This window comes from Actinia tenebrosa, unplaced genomic scaffold (assembly GCF_029948245.1).
Source record: "Actinia tenebrosa isolate PJP-AT-01 unplaced genomic scaffold, QUT_ActTen_1.0 PGA_scaffold6__47_contigs__length_16458017, whole genome shotgun sequence".
In the NCBI taxonomy this organism is placed as follows: domain Eukaryota; kingdom Metazoa; phylum Cnidaria; class Anthozoa; order Actiniaria; family Actiniidae; genus Actinia; species Actinia tenebrosa.
The window spans coordinates 11,542,576-11,569,631 of NW_028292583.1; the positions used below are offsets into that span (position 1 = coordinate 11,542,576).

General features: G+C 36.9%; 2 protein-coding genes across 4 annotated transcripts; both read left to right on the forward strand.

Moving 5' to 3' along the window:
- Positions 1 to 88: 88 nt before the first annotated feature.
- Positions 89 to 21,854, forward strand: LOC116302141 (protein pigeon). Of its 3 annotated transcripts, none has more exons than XM_089038567.1 (38): positions 89 to 233; positions 652 to 752; positions 844 to 900; positions 1,484 to 1,553; positions 1,830 to 1,892; positions 2,173 to 2,261; positions 2,587 to 2,665; positions 3,452 to 3,501; positions 3,593 to 3,697; positions 4,436 to 4,519; positions 4,643 to 4,692; positions 5,344 to 5,387; positions 6,002 to 6,040; positions 6,134 to 6,204; positions 6,507 to 6,600; positions 6,933 to 7,010; positions 7,411 to 7,503; positions 7,976 to 8,071; positions 11,560 to 11,641; positions 12,040 to 12,118; positions 12,342 to 12,528; positions 12,888 to 12,985; positions 13,222 to 13,290; positions 13,631 to 13,710; positions 13,884 to 13,941; positions 14,689 to 14,762; positions 15,367 to 15,410; positions 15,515 to 15,582; positions 15,798 to 15,976; positions 16,639 to 16,733; positions 16,870 to 16,918; positions 17,666 to 17,736; positions 17,925 to 17,986; positions 18,265 to 18,314; positions 18,668 to 18,717; positions 19,040 to 19,123; positions 20,184 to 20,252; positions 20,765 to 21,854. In XM_089038567.1, exons 1-38 carry the CDS (start codon positions 131 to 133, stop codon positions 20,890 to 20,892), a joined length of 3,042 nt encoding a protein of 1,013 aa, XP_088894693.1. In that variant the 5' UTR covers positions 89 to 130; the 3' UTR covers positions 20,893 to 21,854. The 3 variants fall into 3 exon arrangements, with proteins under 3 accessions (XP_088894693.1, XP_088894694.1, XP_031567225.2); XM_089038568.1 differs by having other exon boundaries at positions 19,049 to 19,123; positions 20,765 to 21,853; XM_031711365.2 differs by having other exon boundaries at positions 12,342 to 12,411; positions 20,765 to 21,853.
- Positions 21,855 to 22,720: 866 nt separating this feature from the next.
- On the forward strand, positions 22,721 to 26,330 carry LOC116302162 (uncharacterized). Its single transcript, XM_031711387.2, has 2 exons — positions 22,721 to 22,936; positions 23,942 to 26,330. The coding sequence occupies exons 1-2, from the start codon at positions 22,907 to 22,909 to the stop codon at positions 25,427 to 25,429; spliced, it is 1,518 nt and encodes a 505-aa protein (XP_031567247.2). The 5' UTR covers positions 22,721 to 22,906; the 3' UTR covers positions 25,430 to 26,330.
- The last annotated feature ends 726 nt before the right edge of the window (positions 26,331 to 27,056 follow it).

Here is a 27,056-nt window from a genome sequence, read left to right on the forward strand (position 1 = left end):
AAGTGATCATTCAGGAAGAAAGTACACACTTGGGCTAGCTGTGGAATACCCACAATGCATAAAAATTCGCACAAATCCGGAAGTGAATTCTTCTAAACATGGCGGCAGTTTTGTTTCTGTCTTGATAAAGATGGTTGAATTGAACAGAGATTTTAGCTTCAAGGAGCAAGTATTTCCTTTAATAATTCAAAACAGATCTCACTACCGTGGAAATGAAGACAACAGCGTTTCGGGTAAAGCTGTATGGCTATATTTTTTTGTTGTTGGTCAAATCACATGACAATCAAGATGTTTTCAGACACCTTGAAGACGAATTAATCTTAGACTTTTGTTATCCAAAAAGAACCAGTCATTTCCCGTAATAATGTCATTTTTTTGTCAAATGTTGCCGCAGCTACATATATAGTTCCATACATCAACACCTCAGCTTAACAATTTTGTATCACCATTTCATAGAGGGCAAACCATATGTCCGTGAAATGCAAAATAGCACAACTTTTAAAACAATTGACAGCAAAAGAACTAAATATGTTTAGTACTATTCTTAGTTTTTGTACTATTTCTTGGAAATAATATGGTTTGCACTCTAATATTTATACTTATTTTGCAAGGGCCAGCTGTTGTATAAATATTTCATTGCCATCTTTACAGAGGCTGATTATGACACCTTGAAAGAACAAATCCAAGCTCATGTGGTTGGGCAGGAAAAAGATGGCACTGTATTAGTAGCATGGGATGATAAAAGCCCTAATGTAAGCACATTTGACTTTTATGGGTGAATGAATCTGAATCCTTTTTTCCTAGAAGACAGGTATTGAAGGTTTTTTCTTTGCTTTGGCATAGGGTACGCATAAAGTTTCATATGTTGCAGAGTATGAGGCATCAAAACAGAAATTAAAGGTTAGCCTAACAGAATATTATGGATTGAAAATTTATTGCATTTTTAAATTAGGGGTTGAAATTTTTGGTTTGATTGGTATTGCATTGTGTTATTGAAGAAAAAGAAAAATTGTCTGATGCTGTGTGCAGTTATAAAGCATGCAGGGGTTGGGAAAACTTGAGAGAAGTGTTAGGGGAAGCACGACGCATAGAGGAGTGCTTCTCGACAATTCTCGAGTGTTCTGCCAATCTACTAGTGCTTTATAATTCCATACAGCATAGCCAGCAAGTTTTTTATGTAATAGATAAAATACGATAACCTATTTCAGATGGTAATAACGCAACTGAAAATGAGGGCCCCTTCTAGTGTGCTCCCAACCAATAAGAACAGAAGATTTATAACAGTTATTTTATAATTGTTTATGGCGTTATTTGTGATACTTATTTTGGGGGAGGGGGAAGGGAGTAAAGAAAATTTAAACAGGGGAGGGGGGTAAAAATAAATTTGCACCGGGGGGGGTTAAAAATTTAGCACCACACTCAGATACGTTATGAGTTTTCAATAATTGTTTGCTATTGAGAAGAAATCATATTGTTATTTCAGGTACTGTTTATTCATGACAAAAAGGTCAAAATAATCGGAGCATCAGTTAATCAAGAAAAAACTTTGTTGGGTAAGTCATGAGGCAATTAATTTCTATCTACAAGAGTATCCATCCTAAATCTGTTGTAGTTTGATGTCTGAATTACTGAGAGGTTAAAGCACACTATAATTTATGTTCATTTGAGCTTAGTGAATTAGAACGTAGCAGAGTTTTGTATGCATTTTTTGTCACCATGCATTGCTTGGGCTCCCTGTGGTAGCATCCTACATTCAGTATTCTCTACAGTCATGTGTTTTCAACTTGGCAAATCCAGTTTTTAACATGCTACATATTATTTTGTTTCAGCTTTCACTACTACTGAACCATTTTATGGCTCACTTGAAGATCCACCCGGAACAGAACACCCAGGTAAAATGTGCTTGTTACCCAGCTATAAGGCCTGTGACCTCCTCATAAGATCTGCCACTGCTATTACACATGTTTTTTTTGTTTTTATTTTTCAATATTCAAATATTTCTAATTATCCATTTATGCTAAACATCCACAAGCAATACGATTCATATTATTTTGTAGCTATTAGCTAATTTTTTACTAGACCAGCACTTGATTTGAAAATACTTACAGTGTATCAAATATTGGACAGATTTTCTAATTAATATCTTAATAGTCTGTTTTTAAATTCTTTCAGGAATATACAAATCATTTCTCACAGAAATTCGACCTCAAAACAGAATATTTTCATTGTGTGTTGAAAGACATACATTCCAACGAGTACAGGTAGTGTGATAGTCTATGTAATGTGTTCAATACTAAATTAATGTTGGAGTCCTGTTATCTCTAGTTAGCCTAGGGAAAAAGGTCTGAAATAACTGTAGGGGCTCAATATATCCAGCATAAATTATTCATATGATATTATCATGATGCAAGTACATTGTAGTGTAACATGGACTCAAGTTCAAGAAAACAGAGAGTTTGTCGTTATTTGTTTTAAAGGAGATATGCATGGTCATTGAAATAGTCAAACAATCACTTACAGAAATGTCCCTTTTATGAGGAATGGTCTTTTAATGTTAAAATCTCATTATTTCACAATTCTTTATAGTTTCTCTATGGCATCTATTTGGGCTATGGAAATACATCTAAAAAGGAATCACATATGCTCTTTTTCCATCACAAAAAAGGTAATTTTAAAATTAATGAATATTTTTGGGACACTGGGCAATATAAACTTCTTTCCTTTCCTCTTTTCAGTCTTTTTTTTCTTGCTTTCTTTCCTTTCATACTTCCCTTCCCTTCCAAATTTCATCCCTTCCTTTTTCTTCCTTCCCTTGCTTTATTAATGGATTCCCTTCCTTCCCTCCTTCCTTCCTTCCTTTCTTCCTTCCTTCCTTTCTTCCTTTCTTTCTTTCTTCCTTCCTTCCTTCCCTCCTTCCTTCCCTACTTCCTTACAAGGACTTCCTTACAATGACTTCCTTCTTTCCCTTCTTCTCTTCTTCCCTCCTTCCTTTCTTCCTTCCTTTCTTCCTTCCTTCCTTCCCTCCTTCCTTCCTTCCTTTCTTCCTTCCTTCCTTTCTTCCTTTCTTCCTTCCTTTCTTTCTTCCTTCCTTCCTTCCCTCCTTCCTTCCCTACTTCCTTACGAGGACTTCCTTACAATGACTTCCTTCCTTCCCTTCTTCTCTTCTTCCCTCCTTCCTTTCTTCCTTCCTTTCTTCCTTCGTTCCTTCCCTCCTTCCTTCCTTCCTTCCTTCCTTCCTTCCTTCCTTCCTTCCTTCCTTCCCTCCTTTCATCCTTCATCCTAATTCCCTCCCCAACTCCTTCAATGGCTTCACTCTGTTTCCTTCCTCCCTTCCTCTTCCTTCTTTTCCTTCTTTCCCTCCCTATCATCTATCACTACATACACCATCAACTCTCTACAATCCACTAAGTAGGGTATTTTGCTAGCTGATTATAAATCTCTCCCTTTTCAGCAATCGGGCTCTATCATATCCCTATGGCCAGAATAGGGGACAAAGGAATGGTAATTAACTCAATTCTTTTATTCAATAAATCATTTCTAATTATAATAACATATAATCTGTCCTCTAATATTTCCAGTTTTTATTCTTCAGATTATGAGTAGTCAACCAAGAACTGAACAAGTTGGTGGCCCATTCTATTGGGCACAATGGGATACTCTCAATCAAAGACTGTACTTCCTACACAAGAAATTTAAGGTACAGTTGGTAACCCTCTGTAAGAAAAATGTACTACCTTAAGTGCTTAAAGTGCCTATCACCCTTCTGACAATATTCAGAGTATTGATTCTACATGAGGTAAGATGTGGAATAATCCGGGAAAAAATATAGTTTGACTGCGGCTTCTTTAAGTTATAAAGGTTTTTCTATGCCATATGCTAATGCTGTGACGTATGAGGAGTAATCATTTAATATACAAAACATTACTGGCACAGATAAATTATTAAATTTGAAATATGTCATTGTTTTCCCCATTGATCTTATGTAAATAATTATGGCAAGTTAGTTTTCACATAGAAGCCTCTGTTTCGAATTACAAGGAGCAACAAATGACCATAAATGCCTCCTCATACGTCACAGCATTAGCATATGACATGGAAACACCTTTATACCTTCAAGAAGCTGCACTCAAACTATGAAATTTGTTTTGGGTTATTCAACATCCTACCCCATGAAGAATCAATACTGTGAATATTGTCAGAAGGGATATAGTCACTTTAAGTCTGGATCTGAACAACTAACAACTACTATATAAAAATTCCTTTGACTATGAGAGATTTTGTTCATTTTAGTAGTCAGTGCATCATTTTCTTTTATTAGTACTAATATCTCTTAATTTACCTGGCCTGAAGCAGTTTTGCAGTTTAATCAATATATACTGGCATTAGCTGATTCTATCCAGTCATTATATATAATAGAACATGCTTTGCTTTGTAGGAAGATGATGAGGAAGAAAAAGGCTCTTTTGAATGGACGTTTTCAGCATATCAATTCAGTGAAAAGGTGCTTCAATTTTGTGTGGTAAGTTATTTTGTGTGGTAAGGTACACTTAATTCACATAATTCTCGTTTTGTAGGCATCTCTTTTTGAGACAGTCTGTTTATTGTCAAGCAGTCTTGACACTTGTTCTTGTTTTGTTTTCAGCTAAACATGCAACTGCCGTTCAACATTGACACCAATCATGTTATCTCAAGGTAAAGGCTTCAAACATCTACTCCTAGTTTCACTGGCTGTCTAACATAGAATTTGTGACACCCATGAATTTAAGCATAAGTTGTCTGGGGTTTGTTCATTGAAAGAAGATTCACAGAATGCAGGCACCACTTCTTGCCACCTCTGACCTCTGAGCCTCGTGGCTTTAGATCGCTTACTGTACGGAAGGAAAGAGTTTTTACTGTAGCGGCTTGGGGTCACCCTTGCTCTCAACTAGACCTGCGGTTTCGCCGCTTGGGGAGAAAGGCTTAAACACTGTAATCCACACTCTTTCCTGTGATGCAACATTATGGCAATTAAGAATCAAGTGTGGATTACAGTGTTTAAGCCTTTCTTCCCAAGCAGCGCAACCGCAGGTCTAGTTGAGAGCATGGGTGACCCCAAGCCTTGACAACATGTTGAATTTAATTTAGAAATTATTTCCATTAACTTCATATGCCTTTTTCTCAGATTGCAAACATAATGCATTGTGGTCTACCTTGGGTACAAACATTTATCATTAATCATGCCTTATTTTGTGTTGCATGTACAAAAGCTAGACCAGAATGCATCCTGTTTATGGTCCTCACAAACCAGTAGCTTCAGAAATTGATTATTATCACTTTCCTATTGATTCCTATTAACATTTTCAGCTCTGCACAGTATTTCAATTTACCCCTGATGCAGACCATATCAGGTTAGTACATGGTAATGAGAAGTTTGTTTAAGATTCCTGTTTTCTTAATTAGGCATGAGAAAGTGTCACAGTGTCCTCAACAATCATTTGTCAATGATAAATTAATGGAAAATAACCTCATTACTCAAAGTAATAAACTTTGTTTCAAGGAAATAGAAAAGAATCATATATCAGACTTTAGAGCTTTCAGGTTCCAGCTCACTCTCTTACAATATATGCTTCAATCTCTCCACCAAGGTATAAGGCCAGGGGTACAGTACCTCCAACAAGTATTAGGGAACCAGAGGAAATGCTGTAGGGTAACCTACATTAAACAGCATCTTGTTTTGGGAGGGGAGGGGGCTAGCAATTGATACTTGATATAATTCATGCTGTAGATACAGTACAGGCCGTAGCCACAAGTTTCTGATTGGTCAGGTTTTTGAGGGTTTTTCAGTTTTTCTTACATTTTTTAAAATTTTTCTTATATTTTCCCCACTAAAAGTTGGTCCGGTTGAAACTGGACCAACCATAGTGGTGGCTCAGTCCAGAGATGTATGCTTATTGCACCAGGCTTCCAGTACCTACTAGATTTGTCATCTCAACTCATTGTCTTATTGTTCTTACTCAAACAGAGAAACAGTTCAACATGCAAGTGGTGACAACAGCTGGAGGTAAGACATTTTTCTTTCATCTTAAGGATTTCAATCATGACATCCATGGAAGGCACAAGAATTGTCTAATCTTGTTGTATACATTTCTGGTAGGTTCCCTTTACATTTGTTTACAGCATAAAATTGAGGATGAAGAAGAAGAAGAAGGCTTTCATAGTGAGCAAGTAAGTGCTCAACAGTAAGAGACTATAATACTTTTAAATGTTTGCAGTGTTTTTTTTTTCGTGGTGTGTCTTTCTTTCCTTTTCATCCTCCCTTGCTAACCATCTTCCATCAATCCTTCCCTCCTTCCTTTCTTTCTTCCATGCTTCCTTCCTTCATGGTCTTTCAGACTACTGCCTTCCCATTCTACTTTTTTTCATTTCTTCCATTTTTATATTTTCTCGATATTTTTTTTCAAGTTAGTATCTTCATTATCATTATCCTCTGAAGGCTTAAAATGCTTTAGACTCTCTGCATTGTTTAGTTACCTCTTCAGAAACGACTGAGTAGTGAAACACCACCAACAGAACAATCCTTCATGGCATCTCTGGAATACTCTGTGTACTTCCTTCATCATGGTATGTTCTTTCTAAAACAATATCCATCCAGATTTTTAACAAACTGTATTCAACAATGCCTATTATCATCAAAAAGATAATGCTAAATCAGGAACATTTTCATTAGTTTCTTCCCCCACTCACAAACGGGGTGGGGCTGTTTGGGGGAGGGGGAGGGGAAGGGGGAAGGGCAGTACCTAAAAAATAATTATTGTTCCTACAATGCTTTACATTTCTACTTATTTTGATTGGTGGAGGCTTAAAACTTCTGTGAAGTCAGAGGGATTATCCCATTTCATTCCACTATTTGTCCCATTATTTGACCATTTACATGCATCTTATTTCCTTTGCAGATTGTATCTTGCACTGCGTCCTGCATTGTGTTCCAAAACACCTGGTGAAAAAGAGTGTTTTATTTTTCTCTAGTTTACGTAAGTGGAAACACGTTTTCCTCGTTTGTCATTTTACTTGTACTGTCTTACTCATAAATTTATGAATTTTCATATGAGTGGGAAACATTACAGCATTTTGTACCATGTACATCCTGCAAGTCACTACCATACGTTTCACACTCATACAATAACCATTTCTATGGAAAGCCATTTTTAATGTTACAGCATGTCATGCTATTTACTGTACGTGCTGTAAGTTATGTTTCACACTCATACAATAACCATTCTTATGGGAAGCCATTTAAATGTTACATTCCTATGTACCTGGTAATATAAGCCAGTATGTATGTTCCCGCTCATACAAGACCACTCTATTGCCCAAGATATTCACATAAAGTAGACGCTACAAGTGTTTACATTTGAATAACTATTTCTGTAGATAATTATTTGTTGGTGTTGTTGCCTGGATACGCCTTGCATCTGCTGAATGGTAATGCAGAACATGAACCATGCCATCACATCATACTACAAGGTATACAATAATTACCTTCATATTTATCCAACTATTCAAATTAGAGTACAAATAATGCAGGACAAAGCCTGGAGCCTGCGATATTCGCACTCTAGGTTATTTTGTACAGTAAAATACCGGTTTTGAAAACTAGTTTTTAAAAAATCGTTTTGAAGCCTTCTTTTTTGGGAAAAAGTATTCGCTTAGTTGGATAATAAATAACTTATTAGACATTTTAAATATCTGGAATACGAGTGACATTTCTTCTCGCCCTATCAGGATTGCCAAAATAAAGAAGACTCGTAGCAAAAAACCAATCGTATTCCACCCTAAGATGTCTTATAAGATCTATTTATTATATTTACAAATTCAGGGGAGAGGGGCAGATAATTTCAATGCTAAGATGGAAGCGTATTTGAAAATTCAATCAGTGCAGCACTCAGGGTGACTGGGACTTGGGACTCGATTTAAAAATATAACTTTCTCTCATTAGGTGATGAGATTCCCAAGTTTTCAGTTCAAGGGCCAGAGGATCAACCTCCACTCCTACTCTACTTACACAAGCAGCAAAACACGTTTGTAGTTTCTGGTGAGAAATTTAGAACATTATCTCCTACAGTCAACATTATGAACTGAACCTCCACCTGCTTACTTACATTGAGGTGCTCTTTTCATTTCTGATATTTCAATACAAATGCTCGTTTTAAGGAAGTACGGTCACGCTCTCTTTGAGGTTAGCCTAGTTAATAAAAGATATACCGAGCAAGTATAGAGCCCGGAGAGGGGGGGGAGACTCCGGGAAAAAAGTACCGGGGATGCTCGTCGGAAATTTTCAAAAAGACCCCTAAAAGATACCGGAAGTCTTTAAAAAAGGGCGTGGCTGAATGATTTTTAACCCCTAAGAGATACCACAAGAAGTAATATTAAATTTTATATAAAAAGCGCCTAGGATAAGCCACATCGATGCGCGCTTCTCTCCTTTTCCGACACCCTAAGAGATACCAGAAAATACTGATTTTCAATAATTTAATAATTTTTGAAGGTTAATCCACTAATGCCAGATCTATCCGATCATTGTCATATTTCTTATGGAATAGAAATCCAACTTTACCCCAAAAACAGTGGAAACAAAGAAAGAGAAGAAAATAGGGAATTTTCGACAATTTCTAGCTTAAAGTGGCATACTGGAAATATCGATAAATTACAAAACATTTTAAGCACTACAGAAATGCAAGCAACGCTACGCGAATCAATAGAAAACGCAGATAATGTAGACTCAATGGTTAAGGCATTTACTGAAACCCTAACAAGCATAGGAACAGAAGCAGGTCTTTGTTCCCTAACTAAACAAACTAAAGCATTTAAAGAAAATACAGATTCACAAAAGTGGTTTGATTCAGAATGTGAAAACGAAAAGAAAAATCTTCGATCTCTTGGAAAACAAATTTGTAGGAATCCAAATAATGAACAACTTCGTAGGAATCTACATACCCATAAAAGGTCCTTTCGAAGCATGTGTAGACGTAAGAAAAACAAATATTTCAATTCAAAATTAATGAACCTTGACCTCAAAGATTCGAAATCCACCTGGAAGTCTTTGAAACAACTTTTTAATGTTTTAAACTTTTAATGTTTTTTAACTTTTTAAAGCAAAAAATGCAAACTCCTGTCGAGCAAACGAAAAGGACTTATTTAATCACTTCAAGACGCTTAATAGCTCCCAGACATCTGCAGTAAATACTACGGAGACCTTAGAACAGTCGCAAAGTCAAGGGGAATTAGATTTTTCCATTACAGATCAAGAAGTATATGAAGTTCTAAGTAACCTAAAGAAACATAAAGCTCCCGGCCCTGATAATATTCCAAATGAGCTATTGATAACGGGAAAGGAAGCACTAAAAGGACACCTAACGGTAATTTTCAATAAAATCCTAGACAACGGAAAGTTTCCCTCTTCATGGAATCTAGGATATATTGTTCCATTGCATAAAAAGGACGATCCAACGAAAGCTGAAAATTACCGTGGAATAACACTCCTTTCTGCAGTTGGCAAAGTTTTTACGGCAATACTTAACAAACGGCTCTATGATTACCTAACTACGAATAATATAATTAAACAGGAACAGGGTGGGTTTAGAAAAAAGCACGGAACAACAGATAGTATTTTTATTCTGAAATCCGTAATCGATAAATATGTTAAAAGTAAGCCACGGAAGAAAAATAATTTCCTTTTTTCCTGCTTTGTAGATTTTCAAAAAGCGTTTGACTGCATCCCAAGGAAAAAATTAATGGCAAAACTTGAAAATGTTGGTATAAGTGGAAATTTTCTAAGAGTGATACAATCGATGTACTCCACTGATCAATCAGCAATCAAAGTAAATGGACACATTTCTCCGACATTTTCCTGTTATATGGGTGTTAAACAAGGCTGTATGCTGAGCCCTACGTTATTTAATTTATATCTTCACGATCTGCCTGACTCATTAAATTCGTGTAACAACAATGATGTAATGTTGAATGGCAAACCGATTAGTACTCTTTTATATGCAGATGACCTGGTTCTGTTCTCTAAATCTGCTAAAGGGCTTCAGAAATATCTCGACAAGCTAGAGGCATTTTGTGAACAATCAGGCTTAACAGTTAATATAACAAAGACAAAAGTGATGGTTTTCAATAATACAGGGAAGACAATGAATAACTTCCAATTCTATTTGAACAAATCTAAACTAGAAAACGTTAAATCATATAAATATTTAGGATTAAATTTTACAACCTTTGGAAACTTTACGTTTGCAAAACAAGAATTAAAAAAAGCTGCATTAAAGGCACTATTTCAGATGAAAAAACAAATGGGTGAATTTTTCACATCCAATATCAAATTAACTATAAAACTGTTTGACTCGCTTGTTACACCAATACTTCTATACGCAAGTGAGATATGGGGTATCGAAACATTAAGCACCAAAGACCAAGAGCCCATGGAACTTATTCATTTGAAATTTTGCAAAATGCTCCTCAAGGTGACAAAGAATGCTAGTAACCTTGCATGCAGAGCTGAGTTAGGAAGGTTTCCGCTAAAATGCAAAGCATGCAGTAGAAGCTTTAAATTCTGGCATAAAATTATAAAGTCGGAACTACACCCAAAAAAACTTTCAGCCGAAGTCTACCAAGATATTAAAAATGAAACTAAAAAAGCCTTTTGGAGCATAAAAATTAAAACTACTTTAGAACAACTCGGATTGGGGATAATTTGGATGAAACAAAAGGAACTTTCTCCAAGATGGTATGAATATGGAAAAATAATAACCCAAAGAATATATGACATTGAGAGGCAAATTTTATGGAGTAATCTCCACAATGATGAAAGAAAAGACGACAGACATAAAAATAAACTCAGAGTCTTTCGTCAGTTCAAAACGGATTATAACTTTGAAGAATATTTAAGTCAAGTCACCAATATTAAGCACAGAGTGGCGCTTACAAAATTAAGAATTAGTAACCATAAGCTTGAAGTAGAAACGGGGAGGTATAAGAGGCCTTATCTCATTTACGATGAAAGGATTTGCCCAGTGTGTAAGTCGGGAGTAGAAAACGAAAAACACTTTCTAGTTTGGTGTCCACTATATGACTCTCATAGAAACGACTTAAGAGAGTTCATAGAAAAAAACACCAGCATTAATTTCAACAATATGAGCGCTGACAGTCGTTTTATGTTCTTAATCGATTCAAAATCAGCGTCTCTACAAAGAGCCATATCAGCATACATTCATCAATGTATGCTGATACGTGAAAATGAATTAAGAAAATTACCTAATACATAGTATATATATATATACCTATAATATATTTGGAATCAAACACTCATGTACTATTAGTATAAGGTGCCAAATAAAATTGTATTGTATTGTATTGTATTGTATTGTATTGTATTGTATAATTCCAACCCAAGAACTTTTTTTCTGGAGTCCCCCCACCCCCGGGGTATGAAGGGAGGGACAGAAAAAAGCCGTATGGAGTATCTACTGTAGTTTGCATTATCTGTTTTAACTTTTCTAATGATAGATTTTTAATTTTTAGAGCCAGATATCCTGGATAGCAGAAGTGGTGATGGGTTTGAACTTAACTTTTGCAAAGATCGTCTAGTAGAAATATTTTCAAAGTAAGTAGAGTCTCTTATAAGAGGCTTATTGAGTCATGATGCCTCTTGATGCTGTCTTCATGTGAGCAAATTTCGTATGCCTGCGAAAAACTCGCGTTACGGATGTGCCGTGGCGTGACGTGCCGTGACCGTGACGGTACCGTGTCTAAACAATTTCATTGGCTGGGCAGTTATTTCGCGCGCTGCAAATATTTCATTTCAGTACCGTGACCATATTGCGTGCCTTGCCGTTTCACAATCTTTCATACAAAATTTGCTCGATTTGTCTGAAGCGTGGTTTTTGGACAGCAGTACATTAAATATTATCGTAGCAAAGTGTTGGTCTATCGATCTATCTTCAAACGTTGAAGTCAGCTGTTTTAATGATTTTGTCCTCTTTTGTTTGGTTTTGTTTTCAGAACTCATTTACCAACCACAAGGTTGTCGTTACTTCATCTTGTGTTGGTTCATATAAAAGATGCTGCGCTTCTAAAGAAGGCAAGAGAGTTGATTTCAAAATTCGTTACAACACCGCTCAACTTCTTCTTGTTCACTTTAGTCTTACTGCTGTTGACTCACACATTCATTACGTTTCTATTCTTCGTTTGCACGTGACATTACCGCGGCCATGTTGGTGGTAATTTACCAAAAAAAAAATTTTTAGTGTTTATCAAATATCGTTAGTTTTGAAAGTTCTTATTTTTCTTATCGGATATTTCAGATGATTGAACATCTTTGTTACGATCCTTCGAGTCCAGAATGTACGGATCTACTCAAGGAATATCTTATGGGTAAGTCCAATTCTCTCAAATACGCACAAGGGCGTGTCCCTACACGTGCTTTGAACATCTTTGTTGCCAGTCCTGCGAGTCCAGAATGTACGGATGTACTCAAGGAATATCTTATGGGTAAGTCCAATACTCTCAAATACTCATAAGGGCGTGTCCCTACACGTGCTTTATTCCACAGCATCGTGGACGTCTCTAAAACGTGCTACGCTAGAGTAGATTTCGTATGACTGTGAAACGGCATACTCATAAGGGCGTGTGCCGGCACGTGCTTTATTCCACAGCATCATGACCGTCTCTAACACGTGCTACTCTAGAGTAGATTTCGTATGACTGTGAAACGGCAGTTCTAATGAGATACCGTTACGGTCACGGTACGAAATACTTTGCAAGACCTTTGTTTATCCAATCAGAATGCTTGGATACGCCATCGTCACAGCACGGCAGTACCATGATAACTCTTGGTTCCCATTTTTTAGGTTCTACTTATGCTCTGATGAAAAAGGTTTTAGACAGAGATGTACACAGACTTGTGCCTTTCACATGTGTGGATACATTCAGAGGACATCTAGAGGAGGTGACATTCACATTTCATTCATTTATCTTTTCTTGCGTTTCCTCCTTTTTTCCCCTGTCTTAGTTATGTTAGTTATGATTGTCGTACTATCTGATGCTTCAACGACTAATTGACTGATGGATCGATTAATCGGTTGATCAATCAGTCAGACCAAGATTAGATTTTCTTTTGTTTTTTTTTTCTTTCTTTCTTTCTTTCTTTATCTATTTATCTATTTTTTTTTTTTTTTTTTTTAGAGTTTGGACAAAAGACGTATAGCTCGAATCGACTGCACCTTGTGCCGAGATACTTGTGTAGAATTCAAGGTATTTATGCATGGTTTTAGGTGGCCGGGTCTTTCACATTTTGAAATTCGTGTTTAAATAATATCAAGAGAGCATCAATAAAAGAGGGAAACTTCTCAATATCGCTTGCGCCATGTAAATTCCCGGTTGGGCTATTTTTAGTAACCGGATGCAGTTTGAATTTCGCATTGTCCTACTCCCGTGCGTCATCAAATTACGCCCGCGTGCTCTTTCCGTTTATTGTTTTGATCGCTAAAAAAAACTAAACGTTATTAAGAAGTTTCCCTCTCTTATCTATTCTCTCTTGATAATATCTATTTTTATGAAGTTTACTGTGTTGATTGCTATTATGTTTTGAAAGAACGACAAGAAAAAACCTTTGGATGGTTTCTGGTCAGCAGTCAAGGAAAATAAGGAATACGCCAAACAGCAGAACTTGAGGTATTTTAAGCTGGTCTATCAGACTGTTGTTTCCAACTAAACCAGACTAAACCAAAGCCACACGACACAATCCAGTACGACACCAAACCTCACTGCACTACAGTACAGTAGTACTATATAACAGTGTACTATCGTGCTTTATTGACGTTAAACCTTATGATTTCATCTCATAGATTTTCACTAAAAAGCTTAGGGATGTGTTGTGATGAAGAGAGTGATGAAGAAACTGAGGTAAATTAACAATGTTCAAACCAAGAGAGCATAGAAATTAATAATATTAAATATAAATATAGATATTAAATATAAATATTAATATTTATGCTGTCTTGTGAAAAGTCATAAGAGGACGAATTGAGCATGCGCGAAAACGAAAGTAGATTAAAGTAGAAACGAGATTTATTCATGGCGCATGCTCAAAGCGTTTATTCTGTCAGCTGTCTTTCGTTGGATGTTGTAAAGGACAAGAAGATAAAATGAAACCATTTTGTTGTTGACTTTTTTATTAAAGTTTTCGGACAAATATATGCCGCGGTTAATTTTCGAAAACACGTCCCACATGGAAAGGAATAACCTTAGATATCTACGCATAAGCGACACAATCGCTATATTGGGCGTGCTGGTCAAAGCAAGGGGTTAATCATCTACGGTCTAGGGGCCGACTAACCTCTCCCTTAGGCTTCGGCCGAGCTTCCTGATCAGTCTGTTAGTCCTCGGGATAGCGGTGTCGGGGCCGAAATCTCCGGCGTAGCCGTAAATGCTTCGCGCTGCCATACGACGGTTCAGCACTCGATGCCTGGAAGTATGGTCCTAAAGTTATCTTAATATACAAAGAAAAATAAAAACGATTTCAAAACAATCTCTATCGATGAAATTTGTAATAAATCATTTTGTAGTGGACAAGAAGAAAAACCCTAAATATGTGTGCACTAATGTTGTCCGCAAAGGGGTGTTAAGTGGAACATGTTTTTACTTTGTCAGACAAGTCAACAACAGCAGCTTTCTCAACCGCAAGCAAGCAGCGTCAAGACATTGTTGAGAAGATTCTCCTCCAAGTTAGTACACACTATTTGACAAAGCAATCAGCCATTCTGAGGTTGGGGCTATAGACCTAATCGGCTAACGTGTTGCTATGTACGTTACCACCCAATTCAAACCTTCTGGGAATAGAAGCGTTTGTCTCTACGAATTCAACTCTGAAACCAAAATATAACGAACAATGAAACTTATTCCCATGTGGTTTGAATTGGGTGGAAACGTTTATAGCAACACGTTAGCCGATTAGGTCTATTTTAGGGTTTCTATATTTCCGAGATGGCGGCCAATTTGTCCCCTAAAACAGCCCCAAAATGCACTACTCGATTTTATTTTTATATTTGAACTGTGCCGTGCTATTTATGGAGTAGTTCTTCACAAGTCTTAAAGCAACTGCACAGTGGCTATTTGGACCATGACAAAATTACGCATTTGATTTAAATTTACGCAGGGGGAAACCAGACTCTTGGATTCAGCGCTTGGCTCATGAAATGAGTCTTGCGTGAAGAATAAGTGAGATATACTTGCCTGTCCCGTGCTACCTTAACATCAATCTTGATGTTTGTTTCTCTCATTAGACATTTTTAAATACAGTGTATCTATTTCGTTGTTTTTGCCTGCCAGGAAGTATCCAAGTATGGAATCAGTAACATCCCAGACAAGCACAAGTAAGTTGCATTTGAATTGCTCGCGAATAGTAGCCTTATTTTTGGCTTCTTTCTCTCTGGTATCATGAGTTCTACCGAGTAAATTAACTTACTTTTCCCCCCAGAAAGTGGTGATTTCCTTGAATACTATGAAGATGATAGAAGCATCTCTGAAATAAAGAAACAGAACATGGTATGTGTGACATTAACTACCTACCCTCCCCTCCCTAGTTTACCTCTCTACCACTGATGTCTTTTGAGGTTGTATCAGGATTGATATGTTTTTAGACATGCCTGACTTAGATCAGCTCAGAGGGTGTTTGATTCAGGGTATAAATTAAATAAAAAGATGAAATTTAAAGTCAAGACCTGTGTACTCTATTAAACTACAGCCTGTTCGTGCTTTAGGTTATCGACAGGTTGGCGGCTCATTTTCAAGCTCATTTACCTCGTGAAACTAGAACCAAGACACATAATATTGCAGTAGAGTACGTGAAGAACCAAGCAGCTCAGTCTGATGCCCTCCTACGTCTGTTCAGATCTGGACTTGGCTTTAGTTCTGATACTAATCCCACTATAACATTACTGTGAGTATGGGCTCAATTATTGGGTCGTGTTTAGGTGTGTTGTATGAGAAATTTCTATCAATAGTTCATTTCAGTCATCGTCCGTCGTCTTGGTCATCTTCATCATTATCATCATCATCTCCATCATCAGTCTTCATCATCATCATCACCATCATCAGTCACGGCATCATCAACATCATCAGCATCGTCACCATCATCATCATCAGTCATCATCATCATCACCATATCATCATCATTACCATAATCGTCATCATTATCATCGTCGTCGTCATCATCATCATAACATCACCACCACCATCATCATCGTCACAATCATCATCATCATCACCATCATCAATTACCGGTCATCATCATCGTCATCATCATCCATCATCACCACCACCATCATCATCGTCACCATCATCATCATCAGTCATCATCATCATCGTCATCATCACCATCATCAGTTACCGGTCATCATCATAATCATCATCAGTCATCGTTGTCATCATCATCAGTCATCATCATCATCACCACCATCAGTTACCGGTCATCATCATCATCATCAGTCATCGTTGTCATCATCTCTAGTCATTACCATTGTTATTAACAACAATAATAATTACCCTTTATCTCGTACAAAACGTTTATTTACTTGTATTCACAATGTTATTCTTTTCCAGTTTTGTTCGTGGTACAATACGTGAGATAGCACTTTTCCAAATGGTCGAGAGATACTACACTAGCGTGACAGACATCAAGTTCCCCTTCCCTCCAGGTATTTCCAAGTTTTACCTTTTTATTCTTTTCATTTACCCCAGCAAAAATGAAGGACCCTTTTATTTGCTCACAGGAACTGTCGATCATTTCTCGTAATTCTTCGTGATTTTTCATTTCTTTCTTCTTCTTTGCAGGCTTTCAAACGTTCTTTACTACTTTGGCCTGTCGATGTCTTAATCAGAGGTACAATAACCACTTACTTACGTTCCCCATCTGTGTATATAGAAGCTTTGCACCATCACGTGATGGCAGCCATGACAGGAGACAGACAGGACGTTAGAGTCTTTTCCCCCCTTGGCAACTGAATTCTTTCACATTTAAACCAAATCAGTTCTACCACATTCAATTATCCCTGCCTCCTGTCATGGCTACCATCACGTGCTGGTGCAAAGCCTCGATACCCAATTCAGTATACCAGAATCCTCTTCAAGTTTCGGTTTCTTATTCAATTCACTTTTTCATTTAAATCTTTTGAGCGTCGCAAGGTAATGGTGTTTTAATCAAAATTAAGCCAACAAAGGGAGCTACGAAGAGGATTCTGGTAGCAATGGTGTCATGATGTGGTTAAGGGAATAGTATTCTATGCACTGTACTCTTGCTTGAAAATGGACTACTTTGACGATACGGCGGCTATCTTGCCAGGGAGCAAAGTAAAACAAAGTTGGCAAAAAATGTATATGTTTCTTTCGTGCGTTTGTCTTTCTTTTATGGGTAAAGTTGTTTGATAAAGAAAACCAAGGAGAGAAACCACAGGTCAGGGGGGGGGGGGGGGGGAGTGCAGCAAGACAGTAATGAAATATAAGAAGTGCTAACCAGTGACTTCTCATACATGGGTACTAGTGAGGCCGCCGCGCGAGAATAGGGAATAGTCAACGAATCTATTGACAAGATGTTAAGATATTGGATTATTAAAACCTTTTTCTCTTGTAGAATGTTTATGCAATATGTGGACAACAATGTTCTACAACTAACAGACCAGTTCATATCTCGACTTGTTGATGGTGCGTATGTTTCCACTTAGTATTTAGTTCCTGAACGTTGCATGATGGTGGGGCTAGGTAGACGTTCCCCCACCCCCACCCCCCAAGAATTCCTACTATTGTTAATACCATTAGGTTTTTGCCAGTTTTGATATTAAACTCATTCTACACTTAGTTTATAAAATTATCTTTAATTTCCTATCTTTTAGATTGGGATGGAGAAAGTGGGGACTCTGATTTCGTTTTTCAGATTCTATCACGTTTAAAACATGTAAGTTTTTGCTCTACACACTTCTAACACAGATTTGTCGTAGTCCTATAAAGAACCAAACCAAACCAAACCTTTGATTAAGGAAAGGGAGAGTCGTTTTAGATACGATTTATCTATCTCACGCGGCAGTCATATTGACTGATCAAAATCAATATATTTTTTCCCTTGAAAGTTGCCTCCCCCAGACTTGGAAATCCCTTAATTGCGAACCCATTTTTTATTAATCTTTCTGATATCTCATCAGTTTACATTTTATTAATTTACTGCGTTACATTTAGGAAAAAGTGAAACAAGCAATACAGCGATGGGATCATCCATTAAGCACCCGGTGAGTTGGTTGACTTTGGTAGTTTTGGTTCTTTCTTGGATTTGAATGCACAGTCAGCTTCGTCCTTCGCGAAAACTTTGATATTGATTTTTTAAAATACATTTTGTAAAGCGCCAGTGCTTACGCAATTGCTCCGATTCTCCCTCCCCACCCCCCCCCCCCCCCTCCATTTCAGACCACTGTCATAACCTAGAGTATAAGATTCTTTACGACAAAGATACGTAGAGCATTACTGATAATGAAGACAGTAATGCATAATAAGTAATACGCCTTGTAAGTTTCTGAGCAAACTAAACCTTTAATATTGTAGATTTGTTTATTTATGTCTCTAATGGTAATAACGTTGTGCTTAGGTACCTGTCGCAACAGATAGCTGATGAACTTCTCTCCACGGACTTACTTGGTATGTGTTTGTAACTCATGTACATGATAACTGGAAAAACCCTACAAATGTTATCGTTACAACCCTAAAACATCCCCTGTGCTGGTCGAGGTAAAGGCACGCCTAACTCATAGATTAGAATTGGAATTTAGCTGGTTAGGTATTGCGGATGGAGTAACGCCGTAAAAATACTCTCGATTCAAAGGAGAGCGAACTCGACTCACATGCAATACTGAATCCACAGGGGAAAGTCGAGTGCCCTACCGCTACACAGCAATAAATCACAATTTGGCTAAGTTCTTTCTGAAAAAAATGTAAATATTGTGTGATGACTGACGTTTAGAATGTTTAGGCGACAAGGAGTCTTTAGACTGTGGATTTTCTCCAGGCAAGGAGGGAGGATTGCATGGCTCATTCAAAGAATCAGGTAAAGATGTCAATATTGCTCGTCTCCCTCGCTCCCTACACGATTTTCTGTTTTTTCCTCAATATCAATCCACCGAACCAATACTTTGGATTCTGCTATCTAACTACTCATTAACTATCTACACCCATTCCTTCCCAACAATTGGGACAATCGTTCCCAAAATGATTTTAATCTATTGGTAATCATGCATATAATAATTATTTACGACAAGAGACTTAGATGATATCAGACCATCATAGACCATCTGAGACCATCTTAGACCATCTTAGACCATCTTAATAAGACCATTTGAGGCGATTTGAGGGCATCTGAGACCTTCTGAGACCATCTGAGACCTTCTGAGGCCATCTTAATTAGACCATCTTAATTAGATCATCTTAGACCATTTAAGGCCATCTGAGACCTTCTGAGACCATCTGAGACCTTCTGAGACCATCTGAGACCTTCTGAGACCTTCTGAGACCATCTGAGACCATCTGAGACCATCTGAGACCATCTTAATTAGCCCATTAAACTCATCACACGTAGATGAGCTTGGCGTTGGTGCTTGGGTGGGAGGAGCCTCGGGAACTCGGCGGAGGTCAGCGGTAACTATGGCAACCCTGTCACCTCCCACCTAGCACCGTCACACTGACTTGGCAGTGGAATACTTACCTATACTTACCTTAGTGGAGGGTGGGTGGGAAAACAAATAGCGTTGGTGTAGCGTACAAACTGCGTAAGCTAGCGTTAGCGATATGAGATAGCGCATAGCGTTAGCGAAATCGGATAGCACGTGGCGTTAGCGAAATTGGATAGCACCCGATGCAAGCTTCGTCCCCAGATACCATCTGTTCATCATTCATCTCATTGCGTGAGACATTAATTTGCTTATCAGATGGCCGCGAAGCTATAGCCTTTTGATGACAGATACTTGCGATAACAGGCAACTTAGTTCAAGTCTAACTTTGCTTAAATATTTTATTTAACCACATTTAACCCAATTGTATATCTTATGAATATTCATTTTGACCTGATCGAACTTTGTCCACTAACATTCTTAGCCCACTTGTCTCTTTAGAATCCTTTTCTGACGAAGAACCCTGCTTTCGTCCCTTGTCAACCTTAATGTCAACTCTTCGAGAAAAAGGTGAGGTTCAATCAGAAAAAATTCTTGTCTTACTCTTTAACAATTCTCTTTGATTTGGACTTGTACCCCTGCTTCCGACAAAAAGGGTTGTCGTGTTCAAACCAGGTAGAAAATAGGTTAGTATGACCGAGTCCATTTTGAATCTGTAAAAGGATACAGTGACGTTGATATCTCACTTTTTATTAAACGAACAGCTGCACGGGTATTATATTTTTTATATTGCCAATAAAAAAACTATTTAGCGGACACCCTTTACTAAGGCTCATATCAACGTCGAATTTCACATGAGTCGAACCTAATGACATCAAAGAAGACCGCATTCATTGTTTTAATTAGGTTCGGCTCATGGAAAGTTCGACGTTTGACCTGAGCTAAGCGGACAGCATGCAAGGTTCCGAAGGTGTCCGCTATATAACCGCTTTCCTTTCTTCCTTTTCTCTGGTAATCGTTTTGAAGCCTATCAATAGATATTTGTAGGTGTTATTTTAAAACCGCTTTTATTTGCTCCACAGCTGCGCATCTCCCGAATGAAAGCCAGTTTATTGATGGTGGTCCGTACAACTTAAAACACATCGAGGACGTAGCTTTACTCCAGACAAGCAGGGAAGTAGACGGTAGCTTAGCAACAGTACCCTTTTAGAATGTGCGCGTTAAAATTAAGATTTTCTAAAGGATACATACTCTAATCTACGTGTGATGTTGAGAGAACACCGAGAGAAGCGTAGGAAACTATGAAGCAAAGTGAGCTAAAACAGAAGACTATTGCTTATCGCTTTTTTAAACACCTAACGAACAAACTAACTAACTGTTCTATTTTTCGAATGAAAGAAAGAGAAATGACGTAAGCATTTTAGAAACTCTCCTCTAAAGTGGCATTTCGACCAATCAGAACGCACGTTAGAACTCAGAACTTTTCTCAAGCACAATCGTGATACTTTTTATACTTTTCATGTGAACAATATGCCAACGTCTTTCTCGGTTGTCATAAACAACGGTTAATTGAAAGTTTTCTCCAAAGACGTCATACCGTAAGGTTGCCTTGGAAACGAAATTGTTAAATCAAATTTTGGAAAATGTTCTCAATGAGCTTTTCTCTTGTTATTTTAAAGATCTCCAAAATTTTTAGGACAGAAAGCCATTACCATAGCTAGAAAAAGCATGTTTGATTTAGTAAAGTAGTGAAGTTTGTTTTCAAAGATCGAAATTTTGTATGAAAACATTCGTTGGTAGGCAAGAGATGCCTAAATACCAGCAAAAGTTTTCTTTCGACATACACCCTTTTCAAAAATCATATCTTCGTGAGTTTTGAACTTATTCTCTTCAAAATTCGCCGTTTCTCTAATCTTAACATGCTCTTTCGAACTACGGTAATCATTTCTCAGTTTTGCTATTTAAAAGTACCTGTTTAAAGCTCATTATATTTTAAGATATTTTTGAAAGAATAATACAAGATTAGAAAAACTAATCTTTAAAAAATATTAAACGTAAAATAGCATAATTATCGTAACATATGCAATCTTTTTTTTTTCAATCTAAAATTTAAACTTTGTATAAAGCTAAATAAAATATATTTTTGAATACAAAATTTCGTGTTATTTTAACAGACATTTTTACAACAACTTTTCTCTATCTCAAGATTCGATACTCTTAATATATTTTTACAGTTTTGTTTACAGTCCATTTTTATTTTTTCGTTCTCTTTTTTAATTTTATTAAATAAAATCTATAAATAGAATTTTCAACAACCTATGAAGTTCAATTAATACACCAATATTTTCACGATTTTCAAGATTCGATACTTTTAATATTTTTTTACAGTTAAATTGCTTACAGTCCATTTTTATTTCTTCTTCGTTCTCTTTTTTAATTTTATTAAATAAAACCTATAAATAGAACTTTCAAAAGCCTATGAAGTTGAATTAATACACTAATATTTTCACTATCTACCCCAGGGTTCAATATTGGGTCCTTTATTATTCATCGATTCCTTTTCGTCAACAACCTTCAACAATCTTCATTCTTTATCTTGTATTCATTCTTGATAAACGAGTACCTAAGAGCTATAGGCTCAATCGCAAGACTTTAATTGTTCAAAATTTTGAATTTTTTTTTCTTTCCTGTAGCTGCTAAGAGATGCGGGGTATTAATTACGAAGATGCTATCAAAAAACAACTCCGTTTTTTTCCAATTACTTCCACCGCAAAACGCTCCCAGACAAATACGAAAAACTCTCGACAATTATATACACAAACCTTTTGTTTTCTATTGTCATTCTTCTTGCATTTCACTTATATATTATTTATCATTTATCATCTCACCCTATTTTCGTTCATATTATGATTGGTGCTAGTTTGAAAACCCTATATAACTTAAATCTCTAGGATACGTAATAGGTCGCAAACAACGCTAAACATTGAGTACTAAATGAGCGAATTCTTCGTTGGAGGTTGATATTGGCAGAGGGAACAGTTAATCAAAGGATTTATGCTGTCGCTCTTTGAACTGAGTTCTTGCGAAGTTCCTAAAGTTGATTTCTCGTGGAGTGAGCATATGTAGTCCATATATCACCCTCTTCGAATCGTTTTCTGTAACAACTTTTTATGTGATTTAAATTATCGTTACTCCTGAGAGATTTATTTGGTATTACTAGAACCATGTTTCTTCTTGACCGATCAAAAACAACGGTAAGTATAAATCGATCTGTTATCAATATTTTTTTAGGTAAAGTACGTACAATTTATAGTCTACTCTTTTATTCAGCGTTTCTCATCTTCTGTAGGCAATAGTACTAAATGCAATGCAAAGAAAATCAAAAGAAAACAGTCAGAAAAACTGTAGTTTCATTTTCAAATTAAATAAATGAACTCAAAGTACTGAATTCTTTAATGTTTAATAAACATTAAGTGTGTGTAGTCAAAGGTATTCAATTCAGCTCGGCTTTGATTGGTTTACTGAATAGTTCACACTTAGAATCTCGTAGATATGTTCTAGAATAGATATGTTGCAAACAAACAAACGACAAACATTTCAAAGAATTATAAGGTCTGCATACAAATGTATCTTTGCGGGAAGCCATTAGCCGATCGGATGGTATTCATGAAGACTTTTTCCTTTTTTGTTTTTCCTTTTTTTTCTCTATTTTTAGTAAAATAATTAACATCTAGACACCTCAAATTCTCGAAAACGAAATCATTTTCATTGAAATTAAGAACAAAATTAAGTGATTTATCGAAAAAAAATTAGGGAACCTTTTCAGTGCTACCAAGGAAATGGAAAACCATTTAAGTGCGTATGATATGAAAACTTTTTTTTTTTGTCGAATAAAGAGACACCACACTTGTGTTGTTAATCGTTCTAGAGCATGTAAAATGAATCTTTAATTTCAAGTATCTCCAAAGTTTTATTTTTTCGAAAATCTTGGCAACACAGGTGAAATTTGTTCATAATTTTGCGAGTTAAAAATAATATTGATTTGTGATGGAGTGTGCGAGGAATTATTCCCCATCAAAAATAAGCTATTTGAAATCCTGTGTACTTCAGCTTGTGTATCATCAGACCAATTAAGAAAATAAATTCTGCATCATCAGCCAATCAAAACTGAGTATCTTAATACTTAAAAACACTCAGACGTGTGATCCAGGTCAAAGGGATTTTATCTTTTATTGAATGAATGATACACTGTGTTTTAGATTGATGATCTAAGATTGGTTTCTCAAGCCTCTCGCGAAGCGAGACTCGATCAAGAATTGGCGCGCTTTGAAGAGAACCTCGATATCATGTTAGCTGACAAGAACACTTTTCTGCTGGACTTGTATCGCAGGCTCAAGCAGGCAAGAAGCACGTACAAATCGTGGAACCGAAGGACAGCAGGGGGAGGCAGAGCCACTGATTTTGTATCGGTAGAACAGATTGAGGAGCTTGTCGACTGGCAGCAAAAGAAACAGAAACGAAAAGACAAGAAAGATTCGTTATCCGTTGATCCTGATTCTGATCAACAAGTAGACATGCTTCTTCGCTTTCTTTTGGCGTTCAAAGAATCAAAGGAGTTACTAGAACAGTTTAGGACCAAAATATTTCTCCCTTTGTTTGAGTTCTTCAACGATGATCCTAAAAGACATTTACCAAAGGCATTGGCAAGTGTAGTCTGGCGCTGGGAGGGTCTCTTGACCCCAGGCCCTATCAACCACCGCTTGTTCAGTCCCCAAAGCGCCGATGCCCTTTATTACACGGAAACCATTACTAAACCACGTGACTCCCAGTTCAACCTCATTCTGAGGCTTGTTCCTGATTTGATGCTGAAGGCATTCGAAGCTCTGTGCTTGGCAAAACAGTGGCGGTCAAAAATAGGCCCGTGGGGGTACCCCAGGGAACTAAAGTACATCCACTCCAAATGGATACCTGAGAAGAAACAGGAAAACAATCTTGCATTTGAACGAGCACAGAGGAGGAAGTTCGAGTACGCAACGTGCCAAGTTAAATTAGACGCATTACAAGGAGAAATGGAAAACACCGAGACTGTGCTGGGGGACTCGTCAACCGGGATAAAAAAACCAGAAAGAGAGACTGGGGCCATTAGCGGGAGATTTGAAGACGTTCACCACAGAATAGATAACTTTAGGGAAAATGTGAGGACCGCTTCCCTTGAACGTTCTAGATTGGCAAAAGATTTGTGTACACTACGGGACCATATCACCATGCTACAAGAAGAGATGAAGACAGAACAGAGAGATATCCAGAATATCAGAGCACAGCTTGTCAAGGCCGAGATGAACACGAAGTATTCCGATGAAAAGGAAATGACAAAGCTATTAGAAGATGACCTCGAAGACTCAGTGCACCGTTGCACACACCTTAGAAAAGAAATCTCCAAGGCTGAACAGGAATACAAGGAACAGATGATTCGGTACCACTCGACCAACACAAGACTTAACTCCTTCCGAAGAGGTATCGATTCGGCGAGGTCCGAACAGCTGTCGCTAAACACCAGCCTTCTAACGACGAGAGAACGACAGAGAAAACAGGAAAAGTCTTTCATCGCTGCTAATGATAATTTCAATTTGCTGAGAGAAGAACTCAGGAAGAGTAAGTTGACAAAACAGGTTTTACTGCGGCAGATGTTACAGCCGAGGAACGAGGAAACGGCACGAGAAAAAAAGAGAACAGTATTGGATATATAAAATGAAAGAATGACTCTGTATAAACAACGAAAGATCTTCGGTGTTCGGGTTTATTTTATTCTTTCCACCATTTAACAGAAGTGCATGAAATTCATTTTGTTATTATATTTCTTTCTGAAATTACAACACACAAGATCTGCACAAGGGCGGATCCAGCCAAAATTTTAGGGAAGTCTAATTGAGTTTAAGGGGGGAGAGGTTAATTTAGTTTCTTCTGTCAACACAACGGAAAACAATATAAAAAAGCATCGTTTTTTTTCCTGCTCAAGATCCACCCTTGCTGCAAAAAGAAAAGACGACGAGGAAAGCGGAAAAAGGGATAGAACTGGAAACGTAAAATAGCTGAGTAAAAAAATGAGAGAATAAAAAAACAAAAGATCAGGAAAGCAAGAATGAAAATAAATAATAGAAAGAAAGAAAGACAATAGCATGTGCATGAACCAATTCCAATTAAAAGATCTTTCAAGAAAAAACAAATTAAAATAAGCAAACAAATCACCGTTTACTTCATCAACTTCGCAAACTAAATTGAGCAATGAAAATATTTATTCACTATCAAGACAGCATATATCTCATCATTTTCAGGCAAACAGAAATTACTATCGCCCATATGGGTCTATATGGACTATAGCCAATGGGTTTGATCCATTTTCGAACATTTTCACACCTTTTAAAAAAAGATGCGACATTTATATATGAAGGATGCAAAATAGGTCTTTCTTGGCCATTTTCAGGCAAAAAGCATGGACTATAGCCTAAACTTTTGATCGATTTTGGTTCATTTTCACACCTGTTCAAAATATATGCATAATTTATGAAGATTGCAAAATAGGTCATTTTTGGCCATTTTTGAGCTAAAAGCATGGACTATAGCCCATGGTTTTGACCGAATTTGGATCATTTTCACACCTTTTCAAAATATATGCATTATTTATGAAGAATGGCAAAATAGGTCATTTTTGGCCATTTTTGAGCTAATAGCATGGACTATAGCCCATGGTTTTGATCGATTTTGGACCATTTTCACACCTTTTCAAAAGATATGCATAATTTATGAAGAATGCAAAATAGGTCATTTTTGGCCATTTTCAGGCAAAAAGCATGGACTATAGCCCATGGTTTTGACCGAATTTGGCTCATTTTCACACCTTTTGAAAAACATGCATTATTTATGAAGAATGCAAAATAGGTCATTTTTGGCCATTTTCAGGCAAAAATCATGGACTATAGCCCATGGTTTTGATCGATTTTGGACCATTTTCACACCTTTTCAAAATATATGCATTATTTATGAAGAATGCAAAATAGGTCATTTTTGGCCATTTTCAGGCAAAATGCATGGACTTTAGCCCATGGTTTTGATCGATTTTGGTTCATTTTCACACCTTTTCAAAATATATGCATAATTTATGAAGAATGCAAAATAGGTCATTTTTGGCCACTTTTCAGGCAAAAAGCATGGACTATAGCCCATGGTTTTGATCGATTTTGGACCATTTTCACACCTTTTCAAAATATATGCATAATTTATGAAGAATGCAAAATAGGTCATTTTTGGCCATTTTTGAGCTAAAAGCATGGACTATAGCCCATGGTTTTGACCGAATTTGGCTCATTTTCACACCTT